This window comes from Gorilla gorilla, chromosome 4, assembly GCF_029281585.2.
Source record: "Gorilla gorilla gorilla isolate KB3781 chromosome 4, NHGRI_mGorGor1-v2.1_pri, whole genome shotgun sequence".
Lineage (NCBI taxonomy): Eukaryota > Metazoa > Chordata > Mammalia > Primates > Hominidae > Gorilla > Gorilla gorilla.
In genome coordinates, this window is record NC_073228.2 from 13143502 (window position 1) to 13155853 (window position 12352).

Genomic DNA, 12352 nt, shown 5'->3' on the forward strand with positions numbered 1-12352 from the left:
AAAAACTGTAAGCAACTTATGTTTATCCTAGGAATGCAGGACGTTTTCATCGCAGAAAATCTCTAAGTAGAATTCTGGAGGGAGCAGAGCAGTTGAAAACACAGCTCAGGAGCCTGGCCTGTAGGGTTTGCTTCCCAGTTTGCCCCTTAGTAACTGTGAGTTTTTGAGAATGTCCCTGGTCTATGGAAGAATGAGACTGTCTTCCTTACAGAGTTGTGTGAGGCTCCGATAAATTCTGAGTGAGTCAAGTGCCTGGAGTAGCAGCCCACAAAGAGGGAGTGCTATAGAAGTGACTGCTACTGGCTGGGCACGGTGGCTCACACCTGTAATCCCAGCTACTTGGGAGGCTGAGGCAGGAGAATCACTTGAACCTGGGAGGCAGAGATGGCATTGAGCTGAGATCACACCACTGCACTTTAGCATGGGCAACAGAACAAGATTCCGTCTCAAAAAAAACATAAAAAAAAGAACACAAGATGGCCATGCAGTGGGAAGTGTTTGTAAACATCTTGCTAATTGCGATGGCTTCATAGCAGCAAAGGTTAATTATCAAGGCATAGTTGTTGAGATGAAGCAGCACATTGTTTGGGGGCGTTTTTTGGCGATGGAGTCTCGCTCTGTCGCCCAGGCTGGGGTGCAGTGGTGCAATCTCGGCTCACTGCAACCCCCACCTCCTGTGTTCAAGAGAGTCTCCTGCCTCAGCCTCCCAAGTAGCTGGGACTGCAGGCGCCCGCCACCACGCCTGGCTAATTTTGTATTTTTAGTAGAGACGAAGTTTCACCATGTTGACCAGGCTGGTCTTGAACTCTCGACCTCAGGTGATCTGCCTGCCTCTGCCTCCGAAAGTGCTGAGATTACAGGCATGAGCCACCGTGCCCCACAGAAGCACATTGTTGAGATGGCTAATTGTAGCCCCTATTTCCAGTGGTGACCTTGGTAATTTTGAGGTTGTTCTGGGTGGACTTTCAGTAAGATTTGACTAGATGGCCGTTGTTTTCGTCTCATGGTTTTGGCAGTAAGACTCTGCTATCCCAGGCCTGTCAGGGCTCTTCCACTGTAGAGCTGCCTTCCATTCTTGGTTTCTCTGCAGGATCTTTCTGAGCCAGTTGCCAACTTTGTGAGGGTTAATTTAGTTAAAACTAGATAACATCTGTAAATCCCCGTAACCTGGCACAGGTAAGCTGCAGTTTGTTGCAGCATGTCAGCAGCAAGTGTGTGAGTAAGGCAGCCATGGCCATCCCTTCAAGGGGAATGCCTGGTCTTCCTTCCGATACCGGTCCTATGGGCCAGTATCACTGTGAAATATTAGTGCATCTTACTGTCTTGGAACATATGAAGAGACATTGTGGCCTTTTTTTCCTGCACCCCACTGGATCCTGAGTGACCCCTAAGTGGGCTTTGGCTGTGGTCTCCCCCTCCTAGCACATGGCATTTGAAGAGTTGAGGATCCTAAGGGGTGTTTGTTCTGACGAGGGTCCACTGTGCATGTGGCACGGAGCAGCAGCTCCTGCTGTAGGCTGGACTGTCTCTGGTGCTAATATTTAGCTAGAAGAGAAACACTGTGTAAATAGTCTAGGAGGAACGCAGTTCAGTCCTGTCCTTTTGTTTCCCAAATCTCTCTATGTCCATATAGTCATGGATTGACTTTTGAGTTATATTTTCCTAAATTACATGAACAAATATTTGTCCATGTGCCACTTAAATTAATCTCATATATTGCTGGAGAACCTGGCTTAGATTGTTATTTACCCTATTAAGAGTGATATTTTATTAGGCTGAAAGAAGCTTTTTTTTTTTTTTTTTTTGAGACAAGGTCTCACTCTGTCACGCAGGCTGGGGTCCAGTGGTGTAATCATAGCTGACTGCAACCTCCACCTCCCAAGCAATCCTCCCACCTTAGCCTCCCAAGTAGCTGGCACTATAGACTCATAGCACCATGCCCAGCTAATTTTTTTTTGTATTCTTTGGGTAGAGATTTGGTTAGGCAGTGTTGCCCAGGCTGGTCTCAAACACCTGGGCTCAGCAATCCTCCTGCGTCAGCCTCCCACAATGTTCGGATTATAGGTGTGAGCCACCATGCCCAACCAGCAGCATTTTATATATAATGATTAGAGGCTTAATTTCTACACAGTTTTTTGAGACAGAGTCTCTGTTGCTTATGCTGGAGTGCAGTTGCCACAATCTCGGCTCACTGCAACCCCCACCTCCCAGGTTCAAGCGATTCTCTTCCCTCATCCTCCCAAGTAGCTGGGATTACAGGTGACTGCCACCACACGCGGCTAATGTTTGTATTTTTAGTAGAGATGGGGGTCTCACCAAGTGGCCAGGCTGGTCTTGAACTCTTGACCTCACGTGTTCCACCTGCCTCACCCTCCCAAAGTGCTGAAATTACAGGTGTGGGCCCCCATGGCCATTTTCTTTTGTAGTAAAACTGTATCTTACCTGAAGTTAGGTTTTGGGGAAAAAAAAGCTCTTCGATATTTATGTTGTCCTTTTTTTTTTTTTTTGAGATGGAGTTTCACTCTGTCGCCCAGGCCGGAGTGCAGTGGTGTGATCTTGGCTCTCTGCAACCTCCGCCTCCCAGGTTCAAGCGATTCTCCTGGCTCAGCCTCCCGAGTAGCTGGAACTACAGGCACGTGCCACCATGCCTGGCTAATTTTTTGTATTTGTAGTAGAGACGGGGTTTCACCGTGTAAGCCAGGATGGTCTCAACCTCCTGACCTCGTGATCCACCTGCCTCGGCCTCCCAAAGTGCTGGGATTACAGGCGTGAGCCACCGCATCTGGCCTATGTTTTCTTTTAAATGACATAATTTTTGCCTAATTTTGAGTTCACCAATCATTATTGTCATTTTAAAAATAAAAGTAATAACATGGATATAGTTAGAAAAGGCAAGCAGAAGTCTAAAATGAAAAAAACCTCTCCTTTATGTAAAGGTAATCTCATGGAGAGTTTTTTACATCTCTTCAAGAAGAATTTTGTGTAAATAATAGCATTTTAATGTCTATTTGCAGCAGGCTGCATGCTGTTGCATTATTGATTTTGAAGTCTAAGGAGTTGGAGATATTGCGGGGAAATGATTTGGGTTGAGTTTTGTGTTATGAGATGGATCTATTTGATAATAGATAGTAGGTAATACACTGTGTAGTAGACAACAGTACCTAGCAGATTTGAAGGCGTGCTTGCCCTTTGGTCCAGAAATTTGTCTTCTGAGCGTGTACTTTAGAGAAACTGACCCATGTGCTCAAGGAGACAGGTGCAGGATTGTTCATTGCAAAATGTCTATGATAGCAGAGAAAATGGAAAGGCTAAATGTCTGTTAGTGGTGGATACATAAATAACAGTGGTCTCTTCATTCAGTGAAATATTCTAGCTGGAAGATTTGAAGGAACTGGAGCTATGTCTAGCAACATGGATTTTTGTAAAGCACATTGCTGAATGATACGTAACTGCATGATATGATTTATAGAAAGGGAGTTTGGAAACATGTAGCTACAGTACCATTTATTGTTCATGGATACACATGTGTGTGATAATACATGAATGAGAACGATAGTTGCCTAATTCAGGATAGTGGTGACTTTGAATGAAGGAACATGGAAAATGGGGTTGAGAGAGATTGAGGGGAGTTCGGCGATCACAGCAGTGTTTATTTACATCATAATTTGAAAGGTAAAAATGTACCACTGTCGGGGCTGGGCGCCATGGCTCACGCCTGTAATCCCAGCACTTTGGGAGGCTGAGGCAGGCGGATCACAAGGTCAGGAGTTCGAGACCAGCCTGGCCAGCATGGTGAAACTCTGTCTCTACTAAAATACAAAAAATTAGCCTGGCATGGTGGCACGAGCCTGTAGTCCCAGCCACTCAGGAGGCTGAGGCAGGAGAATTGCTTAAACCCGGCAGGCGGAGGTTGCAGTGAGCCAAGATTGTGCCACTGCACTCCAGCCTGGGTGACAGTGAGACTCTGTCTCAAAAAAAAAGGACCACTGTCTAGCCTAATGCCTAGTGAGGCGTTTTATGTAGAGCAGGGGTGGGCAGACTCATCTGGCCTGCTCTCTGTGTGTGTAAATAAAGTTTTATTGAACACGTTCATACCCCATTGTTCATATATTGTCTATGGCTGCCTTGTCTACAATACAGGGGCATAGTTGTGACTAGACTGTATAGCCCTCAGATAGGAAAGGATTTGCTATCTGGATCTTCCCAGAAAACATTTTCAACCCCAGATGTATCCTAGCGAGGTATTTACTAGAAGCAGTGGAACAGACGGTCCCATATCTGAGGCACTACTAAGGGGCTATCAGCCCTAAAATATTTTAGCCTATTTGCCATGTGATGCAGCTTAGAAATTCGAGAATACATCTTTTAAGCTTCATTTTGAAAATCTGCCTTAGTCTTTTTATAAGTAAATAATACTAGTGAAATCTGAAAAGGATCGTGCACAGGTCAGCATTAACGTGGGGTGATGGTGTGAGGTTGTGATGGTGAGAGTTTCAGCTTTGGATGGATCATAGCTTCCAAACGCCATCCAGCAGAGAATAACATTTCCTTGGTGGTCACCCAGTCAGCAGAGGTCTGGGATCTCTGGCTCAGCCGTTCGCTCACAGCCTGGTTTGCTCTTACCTGCTTGTGTTTCTGGCTGTGTTGACGTTTGGGGTGGGGGCCTCACCGTGAGTTCTTTGAAAGCTCTTGTCTTAAAATTGCTCCTCCTTCCACGCCGGCAGGCCACCAGGGAAGCTTCTGCATGCTGTGTGTCATGCAGAACCACATTGTCCAGGCCTTCGCCAACAGCGGCAACGCCATCAAGCCCGTCTCCTTCATCCGAGACCTGAAAAGTAAGCATCAATCCATGTTAAAATTTTCATGATTTATTTATTTTTTAATTTTTTGTAGAGATGGGGTTCTCGCTATGTTGCCCAGGCTGGTCTTAAATTCCTGGCCTTAAGCAGTCCTTCCATTTTGGCCTGCCAAAGTGTTGGGATTACAGACAAGAGCCACTGTGCCATCCTCCATCTGTTACTGAAGGCCTGCTAAGTTCTCGCCCTGTAGGAGGTGCTGGGGAGTTGGTAGAAGGGAGAGAAGAGTGAGTCATGGATGAAGTCTTGGGAATCCCTCTGTGCTAACAGCCCTGCATGTGGTGGCACAGACTCAAGGAATAGCAGTTTAGAGACATGTGGGCTGGGGTCAGTGGGGAAGCCTCTTAGTGGGGGCAGGTCAGGACAGGTAGCTTTTCCTTTGGGCAGGTGGAGGAGTTATTGTGTATTTGGGGCAGGCAGGTGAGCCTGAGGGAGAGCTCGGAGGAGGGATGGATGAGGAATATACCAATTCCATTCTGAATATCAGGAATCAGTTGCCTATGCTATAAAAAAGTCTCATTCACGTTCACTTGGCAGAAAGAAGAGGCCTATTACCGGTTTTTGAAATCTGTGTAAATTGTAGCACTGTGAAATACTTACTCACCTGTGTTTTATATTGGCTTTTGGAGAGATGTTCAATGGATTTTACATTCTTTTTGTTCGAGACAGGGTTTTGCTCTTATACCTAGGCTGGAGGACGGTGGTGCAATCACAGCTCGCTGCAGCCTCAAACTCCTGGACTCAAGCAGTCGACCTTGGCCTTCTGAGTAGCTGGGATTACAGGCGCACCACACTTGATTGTTTTTGTATTGTTTGTAGAGATGGGGTCTGGCCATGTTGCCAGGCTGGTCTCCAACTCCCAGCTCCAAGCGATCCTCCTGCCTTGGCCTTCCAAAGTGTTGGGATTACAGGCATAAGCCAATGCACCCTGCCGGATTTTACGTTCTTTATTCTTTTTCTTTCTGAGATAGAGTCTTGCTCTATTGCCCAGGCTGGAGATTGCAGTGGTGAGATCATAGCTCACTGCAGCCTCAACCTCCTAGGCTCAACCCATCCTCCTGCCTCAGCCACCCAAGTAGCTGGGACTACAGGCACATGCCATCATGCCTGGCTAATTTTTTTATTTTTTATTTTTGTAGAGATGAAGTCTCCCTATGTTACCCAGGCTGCCCTCGAACTCCTGGGCTCAAGTGATCCTCCCACCCAGGCCTCCTGAAGTGTCAGAGTGACAGGTGTGAGCCGCCTCACCCAGCCGGCATTTTACATTTTTGAGGGCTTGGTGTTCTTCCTTGTCTGTGAAGTAGTGAATGCTCAAGCCTGCAATCTTATTGAGAAAGTGGTGGCCATGATGAATTGTGATTGGGATATAGAAAATCCATGTAGAGCTCTTGTTTTCCTCACTTGTTCCTTTGAAAAGTTGCAGTATTTCCGCCTTATAACAGCCAGGAATGGCCATTCAGGAAAGCAGCCGCAGGCTGTTTGATGAGAAGACACGAGCTCTTCCCTCCCGGTTTTTTCCTCTTTTAGAGATCGCCCGACACTTCCGCTTTGGGAACCAGGAGGACGCGCATGAGTTCCTGCGGTACACCATCGACGCCATGCAGAAAGCCTGCCTGAATGGCTGTGCCAAGTGCGTGCTTCCCTACCCACCCTCCCAGGGCTTTGGACACCTTTTTTACATGGTGGCAGCAGAACATTCCTATGGCAACAGCCAGCCCGGCACCTTTCTACCCAGGCTGCCCTTGGGTAGACGTGGCAGAATTTGCCTCTGGGCACTCAGCCTGTTGGAGCCCAAATAGGGGATTGCCCTTGCTTCCTGGGAAAGGGCCGTCTCCGGAGACGTCCTGCTGGTCCAGGGCAGCTTGGTAGGATCGGGTGGCTGTGGTGGCGGCAGCTGTGTCTGAGCAGCTCAGTTAAGGGGAAATATGTTAGCAGACCTTCTTAGGGGTTATTCAGTTCTTACCGTGGACTTTTTCAGTCTCTTAAAAATGATGTTGTTTTTAAAAAGAGGTTGGGGTGGTAGGAATGAGGTCTCTGCAGTATAATTTATATGTACATGTATATGTACAAACAGGGAGCTTTAACATGAGGAAGTTTATAACTTTAGGATCTGACTGTGCCTGGCTGCTGTTTCTTATTCACACACCACATATGCGCTTATATGTAATGGTTGCCATTACAAATTGTCTTTGTGTCATTCCTGAGTTCATAGGTTCAGACCAAAGAAAACAGGCAGGAAATGCTTAGGACTTCCTTGTATTGCCTCAGCTTAGGATCTTAGAAATACTTTAAATAGTTTAGGGAATATACCTAGAATGTTCTTTAGAGAAGTTGAGTTGTGGCAATAAGTGATTGAAATGGCAAAACCACTGGCCTCAGTGGATGATATTCTTATGTAAATAAGACTTACAGAAAGAAAACTGCTTTTGAGACAGGAGTCTTGCTCTGTCGCCCAGGCTGGAGTGCAGTAGCTGGGATTACAGGTCCACACCACCGTGCCTGGCTAATTTTTGTACTATTAGTAGAGACAGAGTTTTGCCATGTTGGCCAGGCTGGTCTCCAACTCCTGGCCTCAAGTGATCTGCCTGCCTTGGCCTCTTAGTGCTAGGATTACAGGCATGAGCCACCATTCCTGGCTTAAGAAAACTTACTTAAATCACTTATATGAAGGCAACTTTCACTGCATTCCTAGGATGCATTCCTATTTGTCTATTTTGAGGGTTTGGTCATGTGTTCTTCCCCTTCTCCTAAAGGGGCTCAAGCTTCCGTGCTCCCTGTATGATCCCGGGTCTGCCCTTCAGTGAACTGGGTAATTGAACTGCTGTTCCCTGTGTGCTGGGCCCCATAGCTAGCACTGGGAACTGAGAGATAGAAGCCATGGTCCTGGAGTCTGTGGAGCTCATGGTGTAATTGGTGAAGACAGTGGACCCCAGGAGCGTTTGCAGTGTGGTGTGGCCAGTGCTGTGATAGAGGGCTATTACCTCACCCAGAGGCAGCTTCCTGGGAGAAGTGACCCCCGAGGGCCTGCAAAGGCGAGTGGGTGTCCCCAGGAGGAGGGTTGCGGTGTCCCCAGCACCTGCAGGGGGAGTGCAGCGAGCCTATAGCAGGGGGCCTGGCTCTGGGCACAGAGTGCAGCCACCTGGAGCACTCTTAGGACAGAAACTGACCCCTGGGCTTCAGTCAGTCCAATTAACCAGAGTCTGCGGTGGAAGAAATTCGTGAGGAGTAGGATGGGAGGTAGGATGAATAACGGTTTGGATTTGGGGCTATGAGATGGGAGGAATGCAGGTCTGCGGTCTGGGCATTGGGGTGGGTGGTGGTGAGCCATTCGTTGGTACCAGGATTGCTGGAAAGAGGAGGGAGGCCAGGTGTCAGGTGGCCAGGCATTGCCAGGGGAGAGATGAAGGCTCACCAGATGTAGGTCCATGAGAGAGCTTTCATTGGTCTGTAGTGAAACGTGGAGTGAGAAAAAATAAGAATGATACCAATGGTGAGCTTCTCATAAAGCAAATTATTCCATTTAATTTGCAGGTGGAGGGGCCTTTTTGTCTTTTGCTTCTGTAGATGACTTTTGATGTTACTTGCATTATGATCAGAGTGTATTGATAATATTTCTACTTCATGGAACTTCCTGATGTTTTCTCCATGATTATAGGTGACCAGCGTTTGTGAATGTTTCCTGCATACTTGGCGGTGGCTGCTGAGAGACTGCCAGGGTGTTGGTTTGCTCCTCTGTCCGTGGATGGGTCTATTGATGATGCAGTTTTCATTTTCTATATCCATGTGCTCTTGTCCCCTTCATCTGTTTGGAATAGTGTGTTAAGTCCATGATTACTGGAATTCTGGTGGGTGCCTGTCTCCTTGCATCTCCTCCAGTTTTGCTCTATACAGGTGGTTGTGGTTAGATATTCCTAACTGTCATGTCTTCATTGAGGATCGTTGCTTTTAGCATTCTGAGTGTCTTTGCTTGTCACATGGAGTGGCTTTTGTTCTGAATTCTGCCATGGCCAGCGTCAGTGCTGCAGCCCCTGCTTTGCAGGGTTTCCGCCGGCCCCTTGCTGTCACTTTCTGAACCCTTTCTTAGAGGCGTTCTTAAGATTTGTCTTGTTTTGTAAGCCAAAATGACCATCTTTTAATAGGCAGGTTAAGCCCCTTCACATTTCCTGTTATGACTGAAAAGTTTGGTCTCAATTCTGTCATGTTTATGTATTTTATAGTAATTATAGGTAGCATATTTACTGTGCTTATTTCTGATTTTTCTTTATTTCTCAAATTTCTTTGGATATTAGGAAGATGTGTGTTTTTGTTTTAATGGCTGCCTTTGTACATAAACCATTCTTTTTGAGACAGGGCCTTGCTCTGTCTCCCAGGCTAGAGTGCAGTGGTGTGATCTCCGCTCACGGCAGGCTCCACCTCCTGGACTCAAGCAATCCTCCCGCCCAGTAACTGGAACTGCAGGCACGCTCCATGCTGCCTGCTGGTTTCATACGCCCTTTTGAAATGCACCTGGTCCTGTTTTCCTCACCCCTCACTGTCTGATTTGGCGGTCCACCGTGGTACCCTTTACTTCCTAGCGCTTTTCCTCTCCTCTCTCTCTTGCCATTTTAGTGTGCATGATTTCATTTTTTTTGTTGGCACCTGTAAGGTGGTATCTTTTTCTTGCCCAGCCTTCGGTTATGGTTACATCTTCCCATTGCTCATTGCCCACCCTCCAGTTGGCACCTCTGGTGCGCTCCTGACTGGGTGAAGCCCGGCCTCTCATAAGTTCCTCCAGGGCAGCTGTGTATGGCACTCTAGTTCCAGAAATGAGGCCACTCTCACTGTGTTGAGGACGTTCGGCTTGGAGTTTTGGTGGCTGTGTCCTCGGCATCGTGTCTGTTTTCTGGAGCTAGTTTGCATCCCATGAGGTGTTTTGATTCTTGTTCATTGCTGCTTTGTGCTTGAAGCACTTTGCATAGACTGGGCCTGCTTTCATTTATCTTGTGGGTCTGCTGGTTTTCAAGATTCGTATCCAGAGCGCCTCCTGTGTCTGCCCCGTGCAGTGCACTTTCATGGTTGGCTTTTCCTCTGGCAGCAGAAGGGTCGATAGTCTAGGATAGTGTTGAGTTTTTTTCAGGACCCTGATGTTTCCCCTTTTGCCTCTCTTGCCCTTCACTGCCCTTCTAAGGACGCCTGCCTGCCTTCTTGCCTTCTCCCCCTGAGAGCCCATGCTTGTGGAGACTGCCACTCCAGCTGCGTGCCTGTGAGACCCCATATTCAGCACTTCACTTCAGGGTGCCCTTTGCAGCCGTGATTCCGGGTGGCTCTTGGGCCACCTGCCCCCTCCTCCATTCTTGCCCAGCTGTTTTCTACTGCCCTTTATCCCCAGGCTCAGTGGGATGCCTGTGGGAGCTCGCTGTCACTCAGCTTGGCTTTCCTCCTCCTGGGGAAGGTGACAGTTGTGCTTCCTCTGCTTTGGGTTATGCAAGAGGGGATTCCTTGTGGCCCTGTGGGCACTGGTGCTTGCGGGCTTCTGGACGACAGAGGGGTTGCGGGGGTGGTCTGGATTTTGGTAGCCGCCATCACACGCAGCTACCCACAGTTCTCAGTCCGTGCAGAGGTTACGTCCTTGCTAGTATTTGCAGTTAAAAGGTCACTTTTGAAGAATGGTGGGACAGTAGATGGTGGCAGTTGATTTTTCATTTTCTAACTTTGCAGAATAAAAATTGAATGATCCTGTATTGGTCCCCCAAGTATTTCAGAGCTCCCGGAGTCTGGGAAGTGCCATGGTAAATAGTCACACAGGCCAGATGAGAGACTGAGGTGTGCATGTTCTGTGGGAGGGGGAGTGTAGCCTGCGGGTGTGGAATGGTCTGGGTGGCCGTGGGAAACGTGGAGAGAGCCCTGGAAACAGCCCCGCTTTGTGCCGGTGAGGAGTCGGGGAAGCAGCTGGGGAGACGGGGCTGGAGAGCCTGGGGAGAGGGGAAGCTCTTCTGGAGGGAGTGGGTGCACCGGCGCACTGTGCAGCCTCCTAGTAAAGGGCCTGCAGACCCAGCTGGCCTCATGCCTGGAGGCCTTAGGCGACTCTGAGGAAGGCAGTTCCAGAGCAGTGAGTCAGGACCAGATGCAGTGGGTTGCAAGTAGAACCAGGAGCAGAGACGGGATGTGGTGTATTGTTTCAGAATCTTCCAGCGTGAGTAGCTACCATATGGATACGTAGGCGTGGGAGGCACCAGGCAGCCCCGGGTCCGGGTGAGAAGAGGCCCCAGAGCTCAGAGTGCCTCAGATCCCAGTTAGTGAGTGGTGCAGGGGACATGAATGAGGGCAGGGCTCCTGACCCCGAAGCCCACGTCTGACTCTGCTGTCCTCTCTGAAACGGGTGCAGAGCCGGGGAGATTTGGTCCTGTTTGTGCCTTTGTTCCCACCCCCACCCCTCTTCCCAGATTGGGGACCAGCTGTCTGTGACCAGCAGAGAAGTGGAAGGTTGGGCCGGGTGGGCGTCCTAGCTCAGGGGGATGTTTGGCCTCCCGCCTCACTCTAGATTTGGGTACTTACTTTTTATTGAGACCAAAAAGAAAAGGCAACACTGGGTGAGGATACACGTACATTTCTCGGGGCTTTTATTTTCTGTGAAGTGGGTGGCAGTGGGCATTGTGAAGGTTTGAAATGGCTACTGTGGGGAGTGGGGCCCAGAGGAGGTCAGAGCTCTGCAGAGAGACTGCCAGGCAGCGTGGGCTGAGGATGGAGGTTAAGGGTCTGTGGTGACTCGGGTGGGGGGTGGAGTTTCCCAGCCTCATGCTGAGCTTGTGACTGGTGGGCATGGGGCTGCTGGGATGGGGCCATCCCTCGTGTCATCATGCTGAGCCCTTCCCTTAAAGGCTGGGGTCTCCTTTTCAGGTTGGATCGTCAAACGCAGGCTACTACCTTGGTCCATCAAATTTTTGGAGGGTATCTCAGATCACGCGGTAAGTGGAGACGTTTGTTCTACTGCTTCTTGCCAGGATTAGAACATGAACCCAGGAAACCCTAAGAGTTGGAACGCAGGCTGGGGCTCTTTCTTCACTGTGCAGACCTGGGTCAGTCTCTGAGGTCTTGAGCCATGGTTTCCTCTGAGACTCTTGGCCCGCCTGGCCACTGGAGCGGTTGTTAGAATATTCCCATGAGGGCTGGGTGTGGTGGCTCACGCCTGTAATCCCAGCACTTTGGGAGGCCGAGGCAGGAGGATCACCTGAGGTCAGGAGTTCGAGGCCAGCCTGGCCAACCATGGCCAACATGGTGAAACCCCGTCTCTACTAAAAATACAAAAATCAGCCGGGCACGGTGGCGCATGCCTGCAATCCCAGCTACTTGGGAGGCTGAGTCAGGAGAATTGCTTGAACCCAAGAGGTGGAGGTTGCAGTGAGCCAAGATCCCACCACTGCACTCCAGCCTGAGTGACAGAGCAAGACTCTATCTCAAAAAAAAAAAAAAAAATATATATATATATATATATATATATATGTATTCTCATGAGGAAG

At 48.7% G+C, this 12352-nt stretch overlaps 1 protein-coding gene across 12 annotated transcripts in view; it reads left to right on the plus strand.

Annotated features, from left to right (window-relative positions):
• The window catches only part of USP36 (ubiquitin specific peptidase 36), a 45329-nt gene that overhangs the window by 7114 nt on the left and 25863 nt on the right, over window positions 1–12352 (plus strand). For 9 of the 12 annotated variants that reach the window (XM_055388769.2, XM_019027396.4, XM_019027395.4 and 6 more), the window contains exons 5-7: window positions 4725–4835; window positions 6384–6486; window positions 11733–11800. In XM_055388769.2, coding sequence (XP_055244744.2) covers window positions 4725–4835; window positions 6384–6486; window positions 11733–11800 — 282 coding nt within the window. Of the gene's footprint in view, window positions 1–4724; window positions 4836–6383; window positions 6487–10553; window positions 10625–11732; window positions 11801–12352 lie in introns of those variants that run through there. The other 3 variants (XM_019027399.4, XM_055388771.2, XM_055388772.2) reach the window with 2 other exon arrangements.